The 26,019-nt window shown below is 42.6% G+C and overlaps 2 protein-coding genes across 2 annotated transcripts; both read left to right on the forward strand.

The window, feature by feature from the left end:
• The first annotated feature begins 244 nt into the window (after nt 1-244).
• LOC121419596 lies at nt 245-13,832 on the forward strand. Its single transcript, XM_041614054.1, has 8 exons — nt 245-444; nt 756-1,064; nt 1,286-1,588; nt 4,059-4,337; nt 11,639-11,980; nt 12,346-12,681; nt 12,988-13,296; nt 13,519-13,832. The coding sequence occupies exons 1-8, from the start codon at nt 396-398 to the stop codon at nt 13,830-13,832; spliced, it is 2,241 nt and encodes a 746-aa protein (XP_041469988.1). The 5' UTR covers nt 245-395.
• Nucleotides 13,833-14,225: 393 nt separating this feature from the next.
• Nucleotides 14,226-25,863, forward strand: LOC121420260. Its single transcript, XM_041614835.1, has 6 exons — nt 14,226-14,329; nt 22,867-23,208; nt 23,651-23,995; nt 24,281-24,628; nt 24,925-25,233; nt 25,742-25,863. The coding sequence occupies exons 2-6, from the start codon at nt 23,184-23,186 to the stop codon at nt 25,861-25,863; spliced, it is 1,149 nt and encodes a 382-aa protein (XP_041470769.1). The 5' UTR covers nt 14,226-14,329; nt 22,867-23,183.
• Nucleotides 25,864-26,019: the final 156 nt, after the last annotated feature.

The following is a 26,019-nucleotide window of genomic DNA, read 5'->3' on the forward strand; positions in this document are numbered from 1 at the left end:
CTCGATATAATTGAGTTACTTTAGCAACCCCCTCCTCCCCCGACACCTTTTACTTCTCTTCCTCATCATCCTTTTCCTTCCCTTGCAGTCAACTTTCCTGTTTTCTATTTTGTAGTTTGGCCTTTGAATGTGTTGCTCTTTCTAACTGGAGGTAACCAGACTCGGTTAACATATATCTACGTTCAAGAAGATTCGCCAACATTAATCACTTGTAAAGCTATCGGATCTTCCCAGCAGTGGAACTCTCATTATCTCTTAACTCTGATATTATTCCCATCACTAATTCTTCAAAGACTTCAAGTCTTTTCGATGAGGAGTTGTTCGACACTGAGACTACCATCAAAATACGCCCGACGAAAACAGACCATGGAAAATACATTCATTGTTATGCATTCATGGACAGCGAGGTTGTTGGCCAAGACCTTTCTAAATTAAGCGTTTACGGTGAGTATCACACTCAAATATAATATATATAATTACCTGACGTTGCAATGATACATGGACACTTTTTGTCAAAGTTATCATCTAGGAAACAGAGTGTGTCCACTAAACCTATGAAATACACGAAATACAAAATTAATTCTACCAACAGGGTTATCAATGCAATGCCGTCTATTTTACTTCATTTGAACATAGAAAATTTTCATATTTCATGCCGACATTTGAAAAGTAACGAGATAAATATGTTATGCACCGAATCAGTATAATTTACCATAATGCTTTATCTTAAACAATTGTTCTTTATTTACCCAAAGGCCCACCAGATGACGCTTCTATCACCATTCCAGCGGATCTGCAAGATGGTATGGAAACAAATGTAACATGCAGAACATCTAATGGATACCCAGCTCATCTCATTCATTGGTACGTTGGGTCAAGAAACCTTACAGATAATTCATCGCTGGAGTCTTCATTAAATATAGCTGGTCGATACGATGCTGTAAGCACTCTGACTTTCGTACCGAAGAGGGTATACCATGGACAACGTCTTCTATGCCAGGCAGTTCAACCTGAAACACCCTTCGGTTGGTCATTGAATGACAGCATGGTTCTGAACATATCATGTAAGTATTCCTGCTATAAAAAAAATACAGGGGTTGTGTAGACCCTGTTGGAATACATTATTATAATTTCTGTGTATGCATTTAATTTTAGTAAACTGTTTACTTGATATATCTCTTAAGAATTGAATTCGTACATTGGTAAATCTCTTATCATCCAAAGTAATTCTCAAAATGATTTAAAAAGTAATCCGCTTTTTTATAATTTATTTTGTGTTCACTAGACGGCCCAATTGCATCAATTGCATTTCGACGACTTAACGTGAACGGTGTTCATGTTGGTTTCATAATGACATGTACGTCAGATGCCAACCCTCCTGCTTTCAAAGTCAAGTGGTTCTGTGACTGTACAGAGCTCCAAGGTTGCCACAATACTTCGTTCAACGACACTCTGATAGAAGGTGATACTGTGAATTCAGCCGAGCTAACGATCGGAAAGCCCCGTTCAGGAGATCATTGTGAGTTCACATGCGTCGCTATTTCTACATTTGGCGAGGGAACTGCAGTCTTAAACTCGTCATTTTACGGTAAGAAGTAGGTTTCGTAAGGTTTCGGTTTAATTTGTATTCATTGTTAAACTCATGTTAGAACAATTAACAGCTTCTAAAAATAATATTTACCTGATCCAATAAGATGTGTCAACTAATCACTAAAGTATAATCGACTACTAAATTTATTGTTTAAAAAAAGCTAATGGTGACTAAATAGTTTCATTGTGCATGTCATATCATCTCTTACGATAAAATACAGCCATCCCAGATCTACCTTCTCGACTCATCGTCGACCAGAACCAGACATCTTCAACTCTATTCATGGCGGACCAAGGAAATTATTAACAAGATTCTTTGGTTAAAGTGGTCTACTTAATAACCGTAACTCCGTTTTGTTAATATCCTTCACAACTATCTACTCTTAATATTTAGCTAATCAAGACCCAACTACTAGTAATCAGCTAATTGTCGACCAGAAGCAGACGACATATTAAACCATCTACGCTGTCCAAGAACAAGGACGAGTTTTTCAACCAGCACTGTGTCCAGTTCCAATGAATCAGATATCATTTTTACCGTTCATTTCATTTCATCACTGTTGTATATGAAAAGCATTCTCGAGAGAAAATATTCTTTGATTTGATTTTTTTTCCTTTTCAATTGATTTAAAATATACTTTATCGTCTCTGTCTATTGATAGACGCATTAAAAAATAAATATAGCCACAACTTGATTTTTTTCTTTTTTTGAAACATCTTTTTCCGGTTATATTTTTTTCTCTCTCCAGTTTTGTTTTGGAATGGCTGGAAAATATATAGAAGTATAATAAGGAGGCGCGATAGCTCAGTTGGTAGAGCGGGGGATTCGTATTCTGGTGACCCGGGTTCGATTTCCACTTGGTGCGCTAGTGCCCTTTGGCAAGGCATTAATCCTCAGTACCAGGTCATTCGGATAGGACCTTAAGCCGTTCGGTCCTCTGGTTGCTTGCTTACAAGCATTCATTAGAAGCATTTCTTAGAAATCAGGTAAAAAAAATATCAAAACCAATTTTACTCTATTTCGGTCAAATAAACGGTAAATTCAATTTGTGTTCTTATACATCCTTATCTTTTCTTGTAAGTACATTTCTTATATTCTCGGCTTTCGGTTTTTTTTGCATCATTAACCTAATCAATCGAGTGGTCTGTCATTTTGCAAAACGGACGTTGCATAATAAGAAATAAGAAGGGAAATGATCACGTCTCTACAATTTGGATAGGAGTATGGTATGACGAAACTAAATTCTAATCAGACATGTTCCCTTATCGGCTTTAAAATAAACACCTCGTCTATTTCTTTATATGTAGTATGTTACTCTCTTGAATGCACTTAACATATGCAGCTGATCTACGGTAGACGTGAAGTAAGCGAATTTGTGATCGTAATTTTTGTTCTCTCTGTTTTTTTAAGTCTTTTAGAGGAGTTTGATTCTAACAATGAAAACAACATGAGTAAACATGTGATGCTCTACAAAATAGAATTAAAGAAACGCACATAAATTAGTCTCTTGGTAGAAAAGCAGAGGTCACTTGTCATGCGCCTTAATTTTGCCTTAGTGTCTATAGCAACAGCTTAAGGAGTGTCCCGTAAACAAATTTAGATATATTTGTCTTTCATCCTAATGACTGAAATGCTTTCAATACCTCCAAAGCCAATAATCCGTCCACGCAACAAAATAATTTTTCATGAACCCTAATAGAAAGAGCGCCAACTCTTGTTTAACAAATTTAGCATGATATCTATATAGTAAACTGTCATTGATAAATGTATGTCATGGTTATGAAACCGATTTGCTATTGAATATAAAAGGTATCACGATGGCATACATCTCAGACCGATACACCAAAGCAATTATTTAGCTTTACATCTTTTCTCCCACTTATCACTCTATGTGCTTGCACTCGTAATCAGCCGTCATTTACTGCAAACACTTGACATTGGTTGTGTCGATAACTGAATGATGTTGCTTATTCGTGGACAAATTATTTCAATGTTTGTTGGTGTAATCACTTCAACAATAGGTAATCTTAATTTATTTGTCAAATGAAGTTCAAATGGAAACATGGATATATGTACTATTATGAGGGTATATTGTAGGTCTATATTTATAGTTGTAGCTTTTATAACTCAAATATATTAGATGTATACCACTGAGATTCTGACTCAGCATGGGGAATATAAACGATCTCAGTATAATTATGATCATTCAGTTTAAAAAAGTCGAGAAAATGTATTAATCAACATAAACGTGGATAAATATCAAAATATTTTTTTTCTAGGAGAGACGAAATACCCACGAAAACAACCATCACCGCCGACGACGGTTTGTTGAATAACTCCGAAATTTGCGACATTCTGCTAACATTTCCCTCAACTTTTGTTCGAGCAGATAACGTTAAAAACGTATTTTAGGTTAACTGTCTCACTAGCTTGTTCCTAAAAATCACGTTTTTCTTCAACAATACAGGGAACTATGCATTTGAAGTGTCTATCCGGACAGACTCTCTTCCAGTCATGGGCGAAGATTTCACCATGGTCTGTTCCTTCACACCTGAAACCAAATATCGGCGAGTGATTTGGACCAGGGATGAATACATCCAAGTGGCATCTCATTCATGTTGGATGAATCAGCTCTGCACAGGGTATTCCATTCCAACCCCATCAAAATTCAGATTTTTGGCCGATAATTCCAGCGGAAATTTAACAATAATAAAGCTTGACAAGAATGATAGCGGCAATTACCATTGTTCAATTTACATCAATAACTGGGATATACCCATTTGATTTGCTAGTTCATTACGATGAACCTGCGTGCCGAATATAGAGTACACAATTTTTCCTGCGCGCGCGCTGCATCTCCCTACCAACGCACTATCCCAAGATCGTCGCGCAATTTGGCGTCCATTTCCTCTTTTACTTTCGCCTGCGGTCGAGTGCAGTCGCAAGCTAAGTACACTCTCAAAATTGCATTTCTGTTTTCCGTTTGGATACTTTATTGTGCAATTCTTCCCTTATTTCAATCTTATTTTCTCTCATCTAAGATTGTTATAGGATTATCATGTCGCGCGGAGCTTCCGTGATATTATTTTAACGTTTCTTGTCCCTCTTCGTGAGTTTGTTTTTTAAAGATACGTTTCTCACAGGCGGGTTGTCTTCACCTCTCCGCCCCATAGCTCCGCGCCTTCCTGCTCGGGCGTTGTCTTCGCTCCTTTTTAATTCTTTTAATTCTTTTTATTCACTGACTTCTTCGTTTATACGACTCGTCGTGAATTTAATTGATTTATTTCTCCACAGATAGGTTCTGTAGGACGTTAGGAGCGTCGTATTCCAGCCTCGTTTCAAGTTCTTTGTCTCTTGTTTCGAGTTAGTTGATTGTTCTTTTGTTTCAATCAATCCTTTGTTCTTGTATTTATTAATTGAATTAATTGGTTAATTGATTAATTAATTAATTGATTGATTCTTTTAATTCTCTACTTGCTCCTTGCCTCGATTCAAGTTCTTTGTTTCTTGTTTCGAGTTAGTTGATTGTTCTTTTGTTTCAATCAATCCTTTGTTCTTGTGTTTATTAATTGACTAATTATTCAATTAAATAAAAAAAAATATATATATATTTTCTTTCCTTCACAAGAATACTTAGAATTTTTTTTTAGGAAGCCGTCTCCTGTCAGCGTTCGTCGCCTTTGACTCGGCCTTCCTTCTCGGGAAAGCTATCTTTGTTTTTCCCCCCTTCCTTTTCAAGTCAGCTACCGTCTCTGGACTTATAATTTTTTTTTTTCTTAAACTTCTTGTTTATAAAAAAAAAAAAAAAAGAAAGGGAATCTTGCTCCCCTTTTTTCCTTAGCTGATCCTCACCTCAAGAAAAATTATTTTTTCTTTTGAACAGGTGGACACAAAAAAAAAAAACAAAAAAAAAACTTAGTGTTTTCTTCTTTTTAGATGCTTCCCCCTTCCTTTTCAGAATTTTGGCGGAAGCAGATTCTTGTTGTGATAATCAAATAATTAATTTTTCTAACGGACTTCAGGGACAGTGTCTCTTAATAATTCTTAATTATTACTGTTTCCTTTGTTCTGGGATTTTACCTTGTATCATCCTTGTGAGATCCGTTTTTGACTCTCAAAAGTCCGCTTTTTGAGGTCCTTGTCTTCTGGGTTGGGGTTTGTTACCCCCCCCTACCCCCTTTGCTTCTCTGTTTTTTTATCTTACTACTAGATCACCCTACGGCAATAATGAGCCTTTCGGACTCTCTTTCTGAAGAGCCTCAGGCGACTGCTGTTTCGGGGCCCGACACCGGGGTCTTATCCCCCACCACAGGTAGTATAGATAGCGAGAACAGAGTCGGAGCCCCGTGGGCTCTCAAAGGGGTGGAACCGTGGACGCGCGTTCACGTGCCCCGCTTAATAAGGGTGGAACCGTGGATTTGCGACCACGTGCCCGCACGGTGATGGCCAAGGCTTCCGTCCCGGAACCTGAACCTTATTGGGGAGCGTCGCACTAGTACAGAAAACGGCGACTCCTCTAGGGCTGTCAGACCCACCGGCCATCGGGTCACCTGAAGTCCGGGGGGAGAGCACGGGTCTCTCCACCCGGCAAAGACTAGGCTCGATGCCGTGTAAGACCCCTCTAGGGAGCGTCGGCAAAGGGCTACCAGCCCCTAGTCGGAAGAGGCACCTGAGTCCGACCGTGTCGGACTCTCAATTCAATCTGACGCCGTCAGATTCGGCCGACGCCTCCTCTCGCTCGGCTAGCTCTCCCCGTGGGAGAGCTAAGGAGAGGAAGACAGGCGCAGTCCAGTCTCTGGTCCAGCCTCTGGTCCAGCCTCTGTTCCAGCGTCTGGTCCTCGGCTGGCTCTCCCTGTGGGAGAGCTAAGGAGAGGAAGACAGGCGCAGCCCAGCCTCTTGTCCCTTCTTCCGCTCCGGCGCCGGAGCAACCGAAGAAGAAGAAAAGAAGAAGAGGAGAACCACAGACGTAAGCCCCGCTCCGTCGGGCGGTCTGTCCTCTGATTCTTTTGATGGCCAGGCCTCTCAGCTTCTCAAGCTAATCTAGAGTGCCCTCCAGCACTGCGGGTTTTTACCCCCAGGCTTGCCTGCTTCAGCCGACGGTACTACCAACCGAGCGGATCAAGCAGACACCGGCCATCCAACACACCTCGGAGAGTCACCGGCAATATCATGTTTCGCCGGCTCACGCACCTGCAAGGGAAATTCCCGCTAATACACAGGTGCTATCGACATACGGGCGTCGCCCGCCATTATGTCACCAGACTCCCGATCATTATACCCTCTTCTGCCCCCCGGCGGGGGCCGCATAGAAGAGGAAGAAGAAGAAGAAATTCTAGGTCGCTAACCCCGCTGTGCGGGCAGACCTTCCCTTCTGATTCTTGTGCCGACGGCCAGGCGTCGTAACTTCATGTTACAACAGAACGCCCTCGAGCACCACGGATCTTCATCCTAATGCTCTCTGTCAGCTAAAACCGCCGTGTCGAGCACCAGGCAGGTCAAGCAGACAGTCGCCGTCTCGCACCTCGGAGAGTCACCGGCAATATGATTCGCCGGCCCACGCACCTGCAAGGGAAATCCCCGCTAATACACAGGTGCTATCGACATACGGGCGTCGCCCGCCACTATGTCGCCAGACTCCCGATGATTGTTCCCTCTTCTGCCCCCCGCGGGGGCCACACAGAAGAGGAATAACAAGAAGAAAGTCTAGGTCGCTAATCCCACTTTGCGGGCAGACCTTTCTTTCTGATTCTTGTGCCGATGGCCAGGCGTCGTAACTTCATGTTACAACAGAACGCCCTCGAGCATCACGGATCTTTATCCTCATACTCCCTGTCAGCTAAAACCGCCGTGTCGAGCACCGGGCAGGTTAAGCAGACATTCGCCATCTTGCACCTCGGAGAGTCACCGGCGATTTCATGATTCGCCGGCTCACGCACCTGCAAGGGAAATCCCCGCTAATACACAGGTGTTATCGACATACGGGCATCGCCCTCCATTATGTCACCAGACTCCCGATATTTGTGGGTCAGGCGTCGCACATACTCCCATGAGCAGTGCGGGTAATTCACCCACGCTTCATATCAGCTTCAGCCGCCTTGCTAAGCACTGTGCGGCTCAAGCAATCACCTGTCCTCTCACACCGGGCATTTATTGAAACGCTGTTCACCTACACGGTGACCCCCATTTCTATGCAGGTGCTTCCGACATACGGCTTTCAAGCATCAATATGTCGGCAAGCTCTCGGTGACCGACGGCTGGACGTTGCATCCGTTCAGGCTGCATCTATGCGTCCCCGAGCATTACGGGTTCTTATCCTCGTGTTCTCCGTCATTATAAGACCGCCGCGGTCTTATTGCCGGCGTCGGGTATTGAGCGGATTGAGACTTCTCTCGCCAACCCGCACTCCGGGGAGCCATCGGCGAGTTACCTGCATGGGTATTCCCCTTTTTATGCAGGTACTCCCGAATTCGCCCTCTACGTCAAGCCCACGTACGGCGACGACTCCTTCAGCGGTAACTCTCTCCATTCTACTCCCTAAGCGGGCCCGTAGATTGGAGGTAAGAATCTCTTACATACCGCATGCCGCACTTCTCTCGTGAGAATGTTTGGCTGCTTTGAGGGGGCAACCTATCACGTCCGCGGTCCGTCCGCCCAGGCGACGGGACCGTCGGTTTCTGGCCTGAACCTCACTTTCTATTCGAAAGTAAGGGTGCCCTGTCTTACTTAGCTCCTACCTTTGCAAGGCCAGAGTCAGGGCTAGTACAGACACCCGTCCTCCAGCGATCGCCGCTGAAGAGAGGGCGACTCCGATATGAGCACCATCACCGCTCAGCGGTATGTCTCACTACCTCATAGCTCTCCGAACTTATGAGTATGTATATCGGATCTGAATGTCACGGCGATTTAAAGTTCTCCTGTGCTTAGTAATCGCTACGCCTTCACCACCCGGTGCATTATGGTTATGTTAACCTATTGTCTCGTATTCGGGCGGCTCGTTCGAGCCCTGCCCGAGCTGCCATCACCGGTCGTCCAGCCGGACACCGCCGAAAGCACCCGCACCGAATACCTGGAGGGAATCAGCTTTTCATATGCTAGATATCCCTCCTGTTGACATTCACAGCTGCTCCCCGAGTCCTTCCCGGTCGGGTAAGCATCATCTCGGAGGAAAGAAACCGCCGTACATCTCATGAGATTATTGGCTATGTACGTGCGTTCAAGCTTGTTTAAAGCCCCAGACTTCTCTGTCGGCATTCTATGCCTACTTTCTGGGCACACCCACCGTACCGGGTCGGCGAGTTTACACCAAACAGTACGCCTTCAGACCATCGGTCGAGCTCTAACAGTCTATCTTATAGACTGCCCTCTATGTAGGTCAAGCTTGCGGGCGTCTCCGCCGTTTCCTCCTTGTGTGGAGTGGTCTACGGTGGATGTCTTACCGTGCCCATTTGTCGAACCGTCTTCTTATTTAGAAGCTTTTTCACTCGGCACACTCGAGTCGCCTCGCATGCTGCTTTCATCCTCCCTCCATGCAATGCATGTGGCCATGGTCACCGCACGACCGAGGATGATGTAACCGTGGATGCATGTATGCTTATGCCTACCTAACCACAATCACTACGACCCGCTTTTTCTCGGGCCGACTGTGGATGAGTCTCTCCATGTAAGTGATTTACTTCACTGGAGTTCTTCTTTTAGAAACTTAGATGCTCATCCCCCACTGCTTAGGGCGTCATTTTTGCCGCCCCCCCCCCCCCCGCAGCTTTTTGGAACTCCTTATTCTCCGATATCGGACTGTTCCACGCTGCCGCAACCGGCGCCGGCGGTGCTTGCTCTTACGATCACCTTAGAGACCAGGCCTTGTGGCTGTTTTCATAAACAACTGGTTCTCACCGCAGACTGATGGAAATTTTTGTGATTATTTTCCTCAAGTCTCCCTCCTCCTTCGCTTGTTTCTTCAAGCGAGGACATCGACACTCTTAGCCAGTTTCCGTCCCTAACTTGATAGGACAGGGCCGTTGCTACCTCATTCGATTCCGTTGGGAACGTACTGTTGAGGTATCATATCTGGCGATGTCTGTTCGTTAGAACATCTCTTGATTGTCGCCTTCACGTAGGATCATGACAGAGACTTTTCGCCAGCTCCCTCTGGCGTACACTTGCTGCTGCTAGGGATTCCCCCGCCCGGCGGTCATCCATCGCAGCCTAGCCTCACGGGCTCTCTCGGCAATGGTGTCTTGAGCCAAGCCACCTCTTCCACCGCGGGCACTGCACCCTCAGATGGGTGCTTCGATCAGTACGGGAGAAAGGGGATCCTGAGTTCTCTCTCGATCACTCGGTCTATCACACTTTTGTCGTGATGTGTACCGCGCTGTTTCTCTGACACGCCCGGTTGAGCTATTTTAACCAGACTGCTTTATTCTACATAGGCAGCAGGCCGCGGCATTTCTTATTAAAAGGATGGCACTCAGTCGCTTTCTCGACCCTTGACTGCCTTACGAGTGGTTTTCTTCTTAAATCCCTACTCTCCGTCGTTCCTAGTCCCCTTCGGACCGCTAGTAACTTTCTGCCACAGCTCTCTATCAGAATTCTGCAGATGTTCTGCCCTCACGCATTTGAGACAGATATCGAATTCTGGGCGCTTTCTCCCACGCGGAGGCTTCTGAGATCTCTCGCCTTCTCAGATTGTTCGATTGATCACTTACTGAGCCTTAAAGCTACAGTTTTCCGATCACGATTCTTGTTGAAATTTTCAACAAATTCCAAATTTTACGCTCTAGTCAGCTGGTGATGTTGTTCTCCTGACACTAGGCCGAGGGCCCATGATACTTAGTATCATTCTTCTTGGGCTCTTTCTTGGAATCGTCGTTCACGACTTCTCGAGGTCCGCCTATTGACGCCCCTCTTTCCTTCACTCCTTGCTCTTAAGGACTTCTTCACATGAGGCTTTATCGCCTCCCCTGTCCGTAAGGCAACGGCCTTTGTGTCTTCATCTCCCTATTTTAACGCACTTCTTAGTCTAGACATGCCTCCCTTCACGTTGAATCCGTGTTGGTCTAGCAAATCAAATGGGTATATCCCAGTTATTGATGTAAATTATGAAAATACTTACCATGATTTTCTTATTTACGAGATAACTGGATATACCCATTTGAACCCTCCCTCCTACCCCTCGCCTTGTGTGACAACATGTCTTGCCCGCAGGCTCATGAGAGGAAATGGACGCCAAATTGCGCGACGATCTTGGGATAGTGCGTTGGTAGGGAGATGCAGCGCGCGCGCAGGAAAAATTGTGTACTCTATATTCGGCACGCAGGTTCATCGTAATGAACTAGCAAATCAAATGGGTATATCCAGTTATCTCGTAAATAAGAAAATCATGGTAAGTATTTTCATATTAAGCAGGACTAATGGAATAGAGCGAACAGGATTATCCAGCATGGAAGTAAGACCGCTGCCACCAGGTATATTCATAATTACATACGATGCATGAATAGAAAATAACGGTTTTCAAAATAACTCAGGATTAAACTTATTGTTGTATAAATATCAGTGTGGCATGTTTTTTTGAAAAAAAATGCCACAATAAACATTAAAACACACCTAGGAGTAAATGGGTTAGTTTGTAAAAACATCCAGCAAGCAAGTGAGAGCGCTACCACCATGTTCATTATTGCTTAGGTTGCATGCAAGCGTTACATAGTACATAAATTTTGTACAGTATTATTTTTTTCAGAATTCCATCTTAGGATATCACTTTGAAATTGTGAGTAAAATTATTAAGGATACAAGATTACTGACCACTGGCTAAGCTCAAAATATAGGGTCGAAATAGTATGGCACTTAACTACTAGTAAAATGATTTCATTTTTTTTATAATTATCATATCAAAACAAAACGATTCTCATGGAACTTTGTCGAGTAAATCAATTTTTATCAATCTTAATCATCTTTTATCGAGGGAAAAGATCGTAAAGGAAAGAATCTTCTAAAAAATCGAAAGACTTTAGGAAATAAGCAATCTATGTATTTTTCCCATTTCATCATCAGCTCCACCAAACGGAATCTGTATTACTACTGGAAGAGGAAACCGCTTCTACTGTAACAACTTCTCTATCATATCTGTAACGGTAATGGCTGAAGCACCATATAGCATCACATGTGAAGCATCACAGGCAAGGCCTCCTGCACTACTACAATGGCATATACCAGATACCATGCCCGTTATTCATCAGGATCAGGCAGATGTCATTCAATACGGGTCCTACAACTCCCACAAAGCTTTGACAATCATACCCTCCACGAATGACCAAGGAAAGATTCTTAGCTGCATCGCATCACACCCTGAACTACATAATGACCTTCGGTGTTCAATCAATCTGAATGTTCAAGGTACGTATCAGGAGGATTTAACTTTAACATTTAAAGTCCCATGTCATCACCCGGGTCAATCCCTTCGTTAGTTATTGACAATGTGTAAGTGATGACTTTATTGAGGCCAACAAGACGTTGAGTATGACTTTCACATGAGTAAACGTGTTATATGCAATTTATTGATGCCTCGGTTGTTTAACATCGTTAAAATCATCAGCCACTACTTCGCCTCTTGCGAAATTTGGTCGTATTCTGATAATGTCTGCCCGATATGTATATGACATTGAATATAAATTTGTGGTAGAGCAGCACGTTCCCGTTCTTTCTTGCTCTCATTTTCTTTTTTTTTCTTCAACATTTATTCCATTTTATCAGCTTTGTAGTTTGGCCTAAGAATGTGTTACTCTTTCCAACTGGAATTGACCAGTCTCAGTCATACGAGATGTACGTCCAAGAAGATTCACCGACATCAATCACGTGTAAAAGTATTGGATCCTTCCCAGCAGTTGAGCTAGCATTGGACCTTCTTCGTGACTCTGGCATTATTCCCATCAAAAAATCTTCAATAAATCCAAATCTCTTCGATGAGAAGTTGTTCGACACTGAGACTACCATCAAAATACGCCCGACGAAAACTGACCACGGAAAATACATTCAATGTTATGCATTCATGGACAGCAAGATTGTTGGCCAAGAATATTCTATATTAAGGGTTTACGGTGAGTTTCACACTCAAATTTAATCTATATATTATCTGATATTGCAATGATACATGTATACTTCTCGTCAAAGTTATCAACTAAGAAGCAGGGTGTATCCACTAAACTTATGAAATTAATGAAATACAAAATTAAATCTACCAACAGGGCTATCAATTCAGTGCCGTCTATTTTACTTCATTTGAACACATAACTTTATTGTTCATGCCGACAATTGAAAAGTTAGGAGATAAATATGCTATGCACCGAATCAGTATCATTTCTCATAATGCTTGACCTTAAACAACTGTTCTTTATTTTCTCAAGGCCTTCCAGATGACGCCACTATCACCATTCCAGCAGATCTGCAAGATGGTATGGAAACAAATGTAACATGCAGAACCTCTAATGGATACCCAACTCCTCTCATTCATTGGTATATTGGGTCAATAAACTTGACAGATAATTCTTCGATGGAGTCTTCACTGAACAGAGCTGATCGATATGATGCTGTAAGCACTCTGACTTTCATACCGAAGAGGGTGCACCATGGACAACGTCTTCTCTGCCAGGCAGTTCAACCTAAAACACCCTTGGGTCGCTCAGTGAGTGATAGCATGGTTCTGAACATATCATGTAAGCATTCCTTAAATAATAAAATGCAAGGGTTGTGTAGACCCTGATTTAATACATTATTATATTTTCTGTGTATGCATTTAATTATAGTAAACTGTTAATTTTTATATACCTCTCAAATATTGAATTCGTCCATTGGTAAATCTCTTATCATCCAAAGCAATTCTCGAAATGATTTAAAAAGTAATCCGCTCTTTTCTTTATTTACTTTTTGTTCACTAGACGGCCCTATTGCATCCATTACTTCTCGACGACTTAACGTGAACGGTGTACATGTTGGTTTCATATTGAAATGTACGTTAGATGCCAACCCTCCTGCTTTCAAAGTCCAGTGGTTCTGTGACTGTACAAAGCTCCAAGGCTGCCACAATACATCGTTCAACGACACTCTGATAGAAGGTGATACTGTGACTTCAGCAGAACTAACACTTAGGAAGCCCCGTTCAGGAGATCATTGTGAGTTCAGATGCGTCGCTGTTTCTACATTTGGCGAGGAAATTGCAGTCTTAAACTCATCATTTTACGGTAAGAAATAGGTTTCTTAAGGTTTCTATTTAATGTCTATTCGTTGTTATACTCATGTTAGAAACAACTAACAGCTTCTAAAAATAATATGATCGGATTTAGATGTGTCAACTAATTCTAAAACATAGTTGATCACTTTTAAAGTTTATTGTTTAAACAATAGCTAATGGTTACTCGATAATTTTATTGTGCATGTCTTATCACCCCTTACGCTTAAATGCAGCCATCCTTGATCCACCTTCTCGACTTATCGTCGACCTAAACCAGACAACATTTTCAACTCTATTCATGGCGGGGCAAGGAAATTATTTACAAGATTCTTTGCTGAAAGTGGTATTTTTGATAACCGTAGCTCGGTTTTTTTTTCAAATATCCTTCACAACTATATACTCTTAATATTTAGCTCATCAAGATCCAACTAATCAGCTAATTGTCGACCAGAAGCAGACGACATCTTAAACCATCTACGCTCTCCAAGAACAAGGACGGGTTAAAGCTCTACAAAGAGGTATATCGGCAAGTTTTGTTCAACTAACGCAGTGTACAGTTCCAATGAGTCAGATATCACTTTTAACGTTCATTTCCTTCCATCATTGTTTTATATGGTAATCATTCTCAAAAGAAAATTTGCTTTGCTTTGCTTTTTGTCAATTGATTTAAAATATGCTCGATCGTCTCTGCCTATAGATGGACGCATTAGAAGTTATTACAGTGTCAACTTCACATTCCCTATTTTCAAGACACCTTTTACCAACTAGATTCTTTTCACTCTCCAGTTTTGTTTTGGAATGGCAAAAAATATATTGCCGTGTAATCGTAGCCTATGTCAGTCTAATAAACGTTAAGTTCATATTCTCTTAGGATACCTCCTTATATTTTCTCATACGTACTTTTCTTATATTCTCTGCTTCGGTTTTTCGGCATCATTAACCAGATGATTTGAGTGGTATGTCATCTTGCGAAACGCACGTTGCGTAATCAGTGAGAGAGGGATGCAATCACGTCTCTACAATTTGCAACGAGTATGAGATGATGAAAATAAATTCCAATTATACATGTTCCTTATTAATGAACTAATGAACTATTGGCTTTCAAAATGATATCACGTATTTCTTTACATTGTAGTAGGTTACTCTCTTGAACGCACTTTTCAGCTAATCTACGATAGATGTAAAGTAAGCGGATTGGTATTCTGATTTTTTTTTAAGAGTTTGGTTCTAGCATTGGAATAAGTGTACGCAAATATTTGATGCTCAGTACAATATCATATAAGTAATGCCGTTAACTGAGTATGATATTTCTTGACGATGGATGTCGCACTGTGTACGACCTTTTAGGAGAGTACCCAGTGCGCGCCATGGAAAAACATTCCTGTGGGTTTTTCTGATTTGTTTTGTTTTCATGCTTGAAATGTACCTTTTCTATGCAAATTACTTGTACACTTCATGTAGATGGAATGAGTGGTAAAAATAGCCTTAGTATAGGAAAATGATAGTTCTTTTCCCTACAAAATATATCCTTATTCATTTGCTTTAGTGCATATTAAAAAGACCTAAGTGAGATCCACTAAAATAATGCAATATTTTCAAAGTTTAGAATGAATGCAAGGCTTCAATTACCTTAAATGTCAATCACTCTCTTGACCTGCAACAGGATATTTACTATCAATAACTGGGATATACCCATTTGATTTGCTAGTTCATTACAATGAACCTGCGTGCCGAATATAGAGTACACAACTTTTCCTGCGCGCGCGCTGCATCTCCCTATCAACGCACTATCCCAAGATCATCGCGCAATTTGGCGTCCATTTCCTCTTTTACTTTCGCCTGCGGTCGAGTTCAGTCGCAAAGCTAAGTACACTCCCAAAATTGCATTTCTGTTTGCTTTTTGGATACCTTTATTGTGCATTCTTCCCTTATTTCAATCTTATTTATTTAATTTAAGATTGTTATAAGATTATCCCGTCGCGCGGAGCTTCCGTGATATTTATTTTCACGTTTTTTGTTCGTGAGTTTGTTTTTTAAGATACGTTTCTCAACAGGCGGGTTGTCTTCACTTCTCCGCCCCATAGCTCCGCGCCTTCCTGCGTGTCGCGGGCGTTGACTTCGCTCCTTTTTAATTCCTTTAATTCTTTTTATTCACTGACTTCTTCGTTTATACGACTCTCGTCGTGAATTTATTTGAATTATTTCTCCACAGATAGGTTCTGTAGGACGTCAGGAGCGTCGTATTTCAGTCTCGTTTCAGGTTCCTTGTTTCGAGTTAGTTGATTGTTCTTTTGTTTCAATCAATCCTTTGTTCTTGTGTTTATTAATTGAATTAATTAGTTTATTAATTAATTATGTGATTCTTTTAATTCTTGACTTGCTCCTTTACCTCGTCTTGAATTGAATTAATTTTATTTTCCTCTCCACAGCTTAGGCTATGCTGGACAGGTAGGGGCGTCGCCCTTTATTTTTCTCAAACTTGTCTTCAACTTCTTGTTGTTCTTGTTTTGAGTTGATTGATTGTTCTCTTGTGTTTCAATCAATCTTTTATTCTTAATTGATTAATTGATCAATTGTTATTCAACCTTCGATTAATTGTTAATTAATCGTCCTTCTTGTTCTCAAACTTGCCTTCAACTTGTTGTTGTTCTTGTTTTGAGTTGATTGATTGTTCTCTTGTGTTTCAATCAATCTTATTCTTAATTGATTAATTGATCAATTGTTATTCAACCTTCGATTAATTGTTAATTAATCGCCCTTCTTGTTCTCAAACTTGTCTTCAACTTGTTGTTGTTCTTGTTTTGAGTTGATTGATTGTTCTCTTGTGTTTCAATCAATCTTTTATTCTTAATTGATTAATTGATCTATTGTTTTTCAACCTTCGATTAATTGTTAATTAATCGCCCTTCTTTCTCTCAAACTTGTTTTCAACTTGTTGTTGTTCTTGTTTTGAGTTGGTTGATTGTTCTCTTAGGTTCCAATCAATCTTTTATTCTTAATTGATTAATTGATCAATTGTTGATTAACCTTTTGGTTAATTGTTTAATTATTAATTAATTTTAATAATTATTTTATAAAAAAAACATATCAGCTTAGGGCGTCCTTGTGCCGCCTATTACTTGTTTCTTTTCGACCCTTGTCAAAAAAAAAAAAAATCCTTATGTTTTTTTTTCTTAGCTGATCCTGCTCTTCGTCTTGGACTTTTCTGTTTTTAATTAATTAACGTCATGTCGAGCCCTGCCCGCTCGTGTTATTAATTTAGAAAAAAAAAAATCTTAACTTATTCTCTTAACTAAGTTAAGAAGGTGATCCTGTTTTTTTTACCTGACTTATTAATTTGATTAATAATTTCTGGTATGGATCTTTTTTTGACACCTTTCTTGTCCACCCACCCCTCCACCCCCCTCTCTGTTTTCGCCCCTACTTGTTCTTTTCAGCTAAGAACTTACCAGATAGATGAGCTCTTCGACTCATCTTTTGATGACTCCAACCTGCCGCTGGGAGAGAACCAGACATGGTATTGTCCCTGTGATCAGCGGCGGTGAGTATGAGGGCAAGAGAGCGAGACCCTTTGCGTGGGGCTCTTTAGGGTGGAACCGTGGTTTGCGTCCACGTGCCCTGGAAAAGGAAGGGTGGAACCGTGGAGTTGCGTCCACGTGCCCAACAGGGTGGAACCGTGGAACTGCGTCCACGTGCCCAACAGGGTGGAACCGTGGAACTGCGTCCACGTGCCCGAGCGTTTCAGTGTGGAACCGTGGCGCAGCGGCCACGTGCCTGAAAGGTGATAGCCAAGGCTCCCTCGACGGGACCTGAACCTACTTGGGGAGTGTTGTACTAGTATAGAAAACCTCACTCCTCCAGGGCTGCTTGACCCACCGGCTATCGGGTCCGACAAGTCCAGGTTAAGAGCGTGGGACTCTTTTCCTGGCACAGACTAGGCTCGATGCTTTGTCAGCCTCCGTCAGGGAGCATTAGCAAAGGGCTACCAGCCCCTAGTCGCTAGAGACACGTGAGCTTGACCCCGTCAATATCACGATTAACTGATCAGGGTGGAACCGTGGAATTGCGTCCACGTGCCCTTTAAGGTGGAACCATGAAATTGCGTTCATGTGCCTGAACGGCTTGATCAGATTGGGTGACTTTCTCATGCGAGATATCACGTCCCCCTCCCTGTCTCTTGTGCCCTCTTCTGCCCCCCGGCGGGGGCCGCTCAGAAGAGGAAGAAGAAGAAGAAATTCTTGGTCTCTAATCCCGCTTTGCGGACAGACCTATCTTTCTGATTCTTGTGCCGATGGCCAGGCGTCGTAACTTCATGTTACAACAGAACGCCCTCGAGTATCACGGATCTTTATCTTCATACTCCCTGTCAGCTAAAACCGCCGTGTCGAGCACCGGGCAGGTCAAGCAGACAGTCGCCATCTCGCACCTCGGAGAGTCACCGGCAATATCATGATTCGCCGGCTCACGCACCTGCAAGGGAAATCCCCGCTAATACGCAGGTGTTATCGACATACGGGCGTCGCCCGCCATTATGTCACCAGACTCCCGATAATTGTACCCTCTTCTGCCCCCCGGCGGGGCCGCACAGAAGAGGAGAAAGAAGAAGAAATTCTAGGTTGCGGGCAGACCTTTCTTTCTGATTCTTGTGCCGATGGCCAGGCGTCGTAACTTCATGTTACAACAGAACGCCCTCGAGTATCACGGATCTTTATCTTCATACTCCCTGTCAGCTAAAACCGCCGTGTCGAGCACCGGGCAGGTCAAGCAGACAGTCGCCATCTCGCACCTCGGAGAGTCACCGGCAATATCATGATTCGCCGGCTCACGCACCTGCAAGGGAAATCCCCGCTAACATACAGGTGTTATCGACATACGGGCGTTGTCCTCCATTATGTCACCAGACTCCCGATATTTGTGGGTCAGGCGTCGCACATACTCCCATGAGCAGTGCGGGTAATTCACCCACGCTTCATATCAGCTTCAGCCGCCTTGCTAAGCACTGTGCGGCTCAAGCAATCACCTGTCCTCTCACACCGGGCATTTATTGAAACGCTGTTCACCTACACGGTAACCCCCGTTTCTATGCAGGTGCTTCCGACATACGGCTTTCAAGCATCAGTATGTCGGCAAGCTCTCGGTGACCGACGGCTGGACGTTGCATCCGTTCAGGCTGCATCTATGCGTCCCCGAGCATTACGGGTTCTTACCCTCGTGTTCTCCGTCATTATAAGACCGCCGCGGTCTTATTGCCGGTGTCGGGTATTGAGCGGATTGAGACTTCTCTCGCCAACCCGCACTCCGGGGAACCATCGGCGAGTTACTATACCTGCATGGGTATTCCCCCTTATTATGCAGGTACTCCCGAATTCGCCCTCTACGTCAAGCTCACGTACGGCGACGACTCCTTGAGCGGTAACTCTCTCCATTCTACCCCCTAAGCGGGCCCGTAGATTGGAGGTAAGAATCTCTTACATACCGCATGCCGCACTTCTCTCGTGAGAATTTTTGGCTGCTTTGAGAGGGCAACCTATCACGTCCGCGGACCGTCCGCCCAGGCGACGGGACCGTCGTTTTCTGGCCTGAACCTCACTTTCTATTCGAAAGTAAGGGTGCCCTGTCTTACTTAGCTCCTACCCTTGCAAGGCCAGAGTCAGGGCTAGTACAGACACCCGTCCTCCAGCGATCGCCGCTGAAGAGAGGGCAACTCCGATATGTGCACCATCACCGCTCAGCGGTATGTCTCACTATCTCATAGCTCTCCGAGCTTATGAGTATGTATATCGGATCTGAATGTCACGGCGATTAAAAGTTCTCCTGTGCTTAATAATCGCTATGCCTTCACCACCCGGTGCATTATGGTTATGTTAACCTATTTGTCTCGTATTCGGGCGGCTCGTACGAGCCCTGCCCGAGCTGCCATCACCGGTCGTCCCCCCGGACACCGCCGGCAGCACCCGCACCGAATACCTGGAGGGAATCAGCTTTTCATATGCTAGATATCCCTCCTGTTGACATTCACAGCTGTTCCCCGAGTCTTTCCCGGTTGGGTAAACATCATCTCGGAGGAAAGTAACCGCCGTACATCTCATGAGATTGTTGGCTATGTACGTGCGTTCAAGCGTGTTTAAAGCCCCAAGATTCTCTGTCGGCATTCTGTGCCTACTTTCTGGGCACACCCACCGTACCGGGTCGGCGAGTTCACACCAAACTGTACACCGCCAGACCATCGGTCGAGCTCTAACAGTCTATCTTATAGACTGCCCTCTATGTGGGTCAAACTTGCGGGCGTCTCCGCCGTTCCCTCCTTGTGTGGAGTGGTCTACGGTGGATGTCTTTACCGTGCCCGTTTATCGAATCGTCTTCTTACTTAGAAACTTTTTCACTCGGCACACTCGAGTCGCCTCGCATGCTGCTTTCATCCTCCTTCCATGCAATGCATGTGGCCATGGTCACCGCGCGACCGAGGATGATGTAACCGTGGGTGATGTATGCTTATGCCTTCCTAACCACGATCACTACGACCCGCCTTCTCTCGGGCTGACTGTGGATGAGTCTCTCCATGTAAGTGATTTACTTCACTGGAGTTCTTCTTTTAGAAACTTAGATTCTCATCCCCCGCTGCTTAGGGCGTCATTTTTGCCGCCCCCCGCAGCTTTTTGGAACTCCTTATCTTACCGATATCGGACTGTTCCACGCTCCCGCAACCGGCGCCGGCAGTGCTTGCTCTTACGATCACCTGAGAAACCAGGCCTTGTGGCTGTTTTCATAAACAACTGGTTCTCACCGCAGACTGATGGAAATTTTTGTGATTACTTCCTCAAGTCTCCTTCTTCGCTTGTTTCTTCAAGCGAGAACTTCGACACTCTTAGCCAGTTTCCGTCCCTAACTTGATAGGACAGGGCCGTTGATACCTCATTCGATTCCGTTGGGAATGTAACTGTTGAGGTATCATATCTGGCGATGTCTGTTCGTTTAGAGCATCTCTTGATTGTCGTTTACACGTAAGATCATGACAGAGATTTTTTTTCGCCAACTCCCTCTGGCGTACGCTTGCTGCTGCTAGGGATTCCCCCGCCCAGCGGACATCCATCGCAGCCTAGCCTTACGGGCTCTCTTGGCGATGGTGGCTTGGGCTTGAGCCAAGCCACCTCTTAGACCGCGGGCGCTGCACCCTCAGGCGGGTGCTTCAATCAGTACGTGAGAAAGGGAATCCTGAGTTCTCTCTCGATCACTCGGTCTATCACACTTGTTTTGTCGTGATGTGTACCGCGCTGTTTCTCTGACACGCCCGGTTGAGCTGTTTTGACCAGACTGCTCTATTCTACATAGACAGCAGGTCCGCGGTATTTCTTTTCACAGGATGGCACTCAGTCGCTTTCTCGACTCTTGACTGCCTTACGAGTGGTTTTTTCTTAAACCCTACTCTCCGTCGTTCCTGGTCCCTTTCGGACCGCTAGAAACGTTCTGCCACAGCTCTCTATCAGAATTCTGCAGATGTTCTGCTCTCACGCATTTGAGACAGATATCAAATTCTGGTCGCTTTCTCCCACGCGGAGGCTTCTGAGATATCTCGCCTTCTCAGATTGATCGATTGATCACCTACTGAGCCTTAAAAGCTTCAGCTTTCCGATCACGATTCTTGTTGGAATTTTCAACAAAATCCGAATCTTACGATCTAGTCAGCTGGTGATGTTGTTCTCCTGACACTAGGCCGAGGGCCCATGATACTTAGTATCATTCTTCTTGGGCTCTTTCTTGGAATCGTCGTTCACGACTTCTTGAGGACCGCCTCTTGACGCTCCTCTTTCCTTCTCCCCTTGTTCTTAAGGACTTCTCCACATGAGGCCTTATTTGCCTCCCCTGTCCTTAAGGCAACGGCCTTCGTGTCTTCATCTCCCTATTTTTACGCACTTCTTAGTCTAGACATGCCTCCCTTCACGTTGAATCCGTGTTGGTCTAGCAAATCAAATGGGTATATCCCAGTTATTGATAGTAAATTATGAAAATACTTACCATGATTTTCTTATTTACGAGATAACTGGATATACCCATTTGAACCCTCCCTCCTACCCCTCGCCTTGTGTGACAACATGTCTTGCCCGCAGGCTCATGAGAGGAAATGGACGCCAAATTGCGCGATGATCTTGGATAGTGCGTTGATAGGGAGATGCAGCGCGCGCGCAGGGAAAGTTGTGTACCCTATATTCGGCACGCAGGTTCATTGTAATGAACTAGCAAATCAAATGGGTATATCCAATTATCTCGTAAATAAGAAAATCATGGTAAGTATTTTCATATTTACCATGATTGCTGCCAGAAAGAGCGCCAGCTCTTGTTCGAGTAATTTAGCATGTTACCTTTCAAGATTGTGAAACCGATTCATTCGATATAAGAAACTGCACTCTGACAATGACTATATGTCATAAATCACCAACCAGTTCTCAAGAGTATGCTGTCTATTAGGTTATTATTTGTTCATGTTCTCATTCTGTTTGTGTTCGTGATCAAGCATTGCACTGCATAGATATCTCGAAACTGTGTCGGTGACTGAACGATGATGGCCATTCTTGGATCCACTATTTTCCTATTTCATAGCCTAACATTTGTAAACTTTGGTAAATCTATTTACTTAAAACTTTTAAAAACGTGAGATGAGATGGGAATTTCACAATATATAAAAATAATATGTGCAAATAATTAATTTAAAAGAATATTATAATTACGTGCAAAGTTGTGAGAGGCTGTCGTAAGCCTATATTAGTTCATATAGGCCTAATTAAGAATTTTCTTGTTAAGTGAATGTATAAAACATTGTTAATAATAGAAGAAAAAATACCTCCCTCTCATCAGCACAGGATGTTTTCTAGTAAAAGTAAAATACAAGCATGCAAATGTTCATAGCTACCATTTTCTGCTGATGCCATTTTCTCATTTAATGAGAGAGTTTCATACATAGCCGTTCCATAGGTCATCCCATGGAGGTACGAAAATGAAAGGTTAGACATATTTCAAAAATTTGTTTCCTCAAATCACATTTTTTCTTTATACCATGCAGGAAGCAATGCATTTGAAGTGTCTATCCAGACAGATTCTCTCCCACTCATCGGTGAAGATTTCACTCTGGTCTGTTCCTTCACACCTGAAACCAGGTATCGGCGGATTGTTTGGACCAAGGGTAGCAATACCCACGTGGCCACTCATTCATATTCACCATATCCATTCACAACCTATCTTGACCCAGAGAAATTCAGCTTGGCCGCTGATACTTCAAGTGGAAATTTAACAATACATAGCCTTGACGAAAATGATGGCGACATTTATACTTGCTCATTAAGCAGCACAAACGGGGCTTGGAAACCAGGATCCAATAGCATGCAGGTAACGCCACTACAACCGGGTAAGTATTCTACAAAAACATATATCAGACAATTCATTGTGAGACTGGATGGAATACAATTTATTGTCGCTTACAAGTCATGTTGACTGTAGGAAGGTTAGAGGCAATTCGAAGCCGTTCACGTATCGTGATTATCGTGAATTGAATGGAGGGACAGTAAACATGGTGTTTAACCACTCCAAAGGTAAATATACAAATTTACTTCTTTAAGAGCTGGTGAACTGTGTTATGTATGACGGTTTAACGCTTTTGTTCTCAACAAAAGTCTCATTCTAGTATTAGATAAATGACAAGCACATGTACAAAATGCTCATCGAATCCTAGAATTGGAAGAATGGGCAAAAAAAATTTAGAATCCTATTCCATCGCAAACAGGACAACTTTCAACATTTTCAGAGCAGTGAAATTAGGCCATATCAAAGTTTGTATTTTTCTGTCACAGCTCCACCCTTCAGGATTTGTGTAATAGACGAGAAATCGAATCGTTCTTATTTTCAAAACACGAATATAACCGTAACGGCTGGACAGCAACTTAACATCACATGTGAAGCATACTGGGCAAGGCCACCTGCAGTACTACAATGGCATATACCCTACAATCTAGTTGCCTTATCTCGTGATCAATCCAACGCCATACATGTAGGCCTACTAGACAACCTTTACATCTCCCAGAAAGCTGTAATAATCAAACCTTCTAAGAATGACCGAGGAAGGATACTTAAGTGCACTGCATCACACCCAAAACTTCAAATTAATCTCCAGATATCGGTTCATTTGAATGTTCATGGTATGTACTATCTAGGAAGGAAGGAATATTCCATGCCCTCCTTTGCTTCTGTCCTTTGCTTACTGGTATAATATAAATAACTTTGAGCATGTGTACGCCTTCTTTGGTGGTCAAACCCTTCTGAACATCTCATTGACTTTGTTATAATAAGCGTGTTTTTTCTCTGTTTCGTTTTTTCAAATTTTCAAAACATTTTAACATAATGACAGACAAATAAAATCTATGAGTTGATTTTACGTGATATTAATAAGTTTTGTATATCAATCCGGTGTCTTCATCTTGCAGTTCTACTATCTAGTATGCTGCTCTTTGTTCCTCACGCTGAAGGCCGCCAAGAACATGGAACTCCGTCAAGAAGTCTATACATTAAAGAAAATTCAACCACTTCAGTCACGTGTAAAGCAATTGGATCATTCCCAGCAACTGAATTAGAATGGTATTTTCCTAATGGCAACATTAGTATTCTTAACATCACAAAGACTCGTAGTGCTGTCTCAGATGATAATTTGGTTGACACTGAGAGAACCATCACAGTACTACCAAGGAAGGAGGACCACGGACAGAACATTCAATGCAACGCATATATGGGTGGCAGGTTTGTTGATCAAGCAGTGGCCAGATTGATGGTGTATGGTGAGTTACAATGTATCTTGATTCATCTATTGGATATCATGGCTGAATATGTTCTTCCATTGCGAACGTATTTTTTACAAACTAAAACCCGAAACAGGCTGATAATAAAATATGTCAACATCATCAAAACCAAAAGCTTGTTAGTGTCTTTGCTGGAAATTTCACTGGCCATGTTGGCTTTTTCATTTAAGCTCAGAGGTTCATCTGTACGTTAAATATAGTTGAGGATATGCTCGCCGGTACCGACCAAATACATTATTACACCAAGTCTTATATTTCACTACTTCCACCACAAGCAATACCAGATGATGTTAAACTGACGGTCCCAGAGGGTCTTCAAGACGGTATAAAAACCAACATAACCTGCACAGCTCGCAATGAGTACCCTACTCCTCTCATCCACTGGTATATCAGGTCAAGGAACGTCACAGGCAATTCAACCCTGAGGACATCCATCAACAGCGCTGATCGATATGATGCTGAAAGCACTCTGATCATCGAACTCAATAGGTTTGACCACGGGAAACATCTTCTCTGTCAGACAGTTCAACCTGATACACCCTTGGGTCTCTCAATAAATGCAAGCATGATTTTGAACATTTCATGTGAGTATCAATAACTAAAGTTTAAGTCATGAATAGTGAAATTAAATGTCATGAATATTTGTAATATTGTGCAACTCTACTTATCACTTTATTCAGAATTGCAGAGATATTCTCTCTATTGTGACATGCATCGACAACATAGCATTGGTCCCAATATCGGGTGTGTTTTTTATGCCATTTTTGCTTTAGTTACTTGGCACAATGACGACACAATCATACCCATTTACCTGAGAAAAAAAGTTATTCCCGTTTTTCCTGTTCATGCTTCAGCCATTCTATAGAATGCCGTTCCTAACCATAAGAAATATACATGATTTAGATACATGTACGTTCAATTCTTCTCTAAAAAGAATCTGTTCAACATGTAATGAATTCAGTATCCAACTTTTTTCAACGCTTCCATTAATTCATTCCCTTTTTTTAATTTTTGTTATTTGTTTTATGTTAATGCAGGGACAGACTAAAAATATAAGTTGTAAATGAACTAATCATTTAATTGAAATTTCAGCCACCCCATATCCACCATCATGGCTCTTCGTAAATCAAAACCAGACGACAACTTCAACTCTACTCGTTGTCTGGCAACATTTAAGACCGGTTATGGCGCAAATGTTTGCTTTATCAATTTAGAAAAATAACTTTTCAATCCACTTTATTTGTTATTTCAACATGTTCAAATTGCTTCCAAATTGAAAGCACATTTAATTCTTTATATTATTTTCTGTAATGTTATCAAGTACAAATCGATATGTTGTAAACTCTTCATTCTTTTACGAAGTAAAATTC

Source organism: Lytechinus variegatus, chromosome 8, assembly GCF_018143015.1.
Source record: "Lytechinus variegatus isolate NC3 chromosome 8, Lvar_3.0, whole genome shotgun sequence".
NCBI classification, from domain to species: domain Eukaryota; kingdom Metazoa; phylum Echinodermata; class Echinoidea; order Temnopleuroida; family Toxopneustidae; genus Lytechinus; species Lytechinus variegatus.

Bases quoted from the DNA above. Each gene is read 5' to 3' on its own strand.
- LOC121419596 (XM_041614054.1), top strand. From the start codon at position 396: ATGGACAGCGAGGTTGTTGGCCAAGACCTTTCTAAATTAAGCGTTTAC. The intron at 4,338-11,638 runs GTTCAATTTACA...TTTCATCATCAG, and splicing joins TGATAGCGGCAATTACCATT to CTCCACCAAACGGAATCTGT. The intron at 13,297-13,518 runs GTAAGCATTCCT...TTTGTTCACTAG, and splicing joins CATGGTTCTGAACATATCAT to ACGGCCCTATTGCATCCATT.
- LOC121420260 (XM_041614835.1), top strand. From the start codon at position 23,184: ATGCAGGTAACGCCACTACAACCGG. The intron at 23,996-24,280 runs GTATGTACTATC...TTCATCTTGCAG, and splicing joins GGTTCATTTGAATGTTCATG to TTCTACTATCTAGTATGCTG. The intron at 25,234-25,741 runs GTGAGTATCAAT...TTGAAATTTCAG, and splicing joins CATGATTTTGAACATTTCAT to CCACCCCATATCCACCATCA.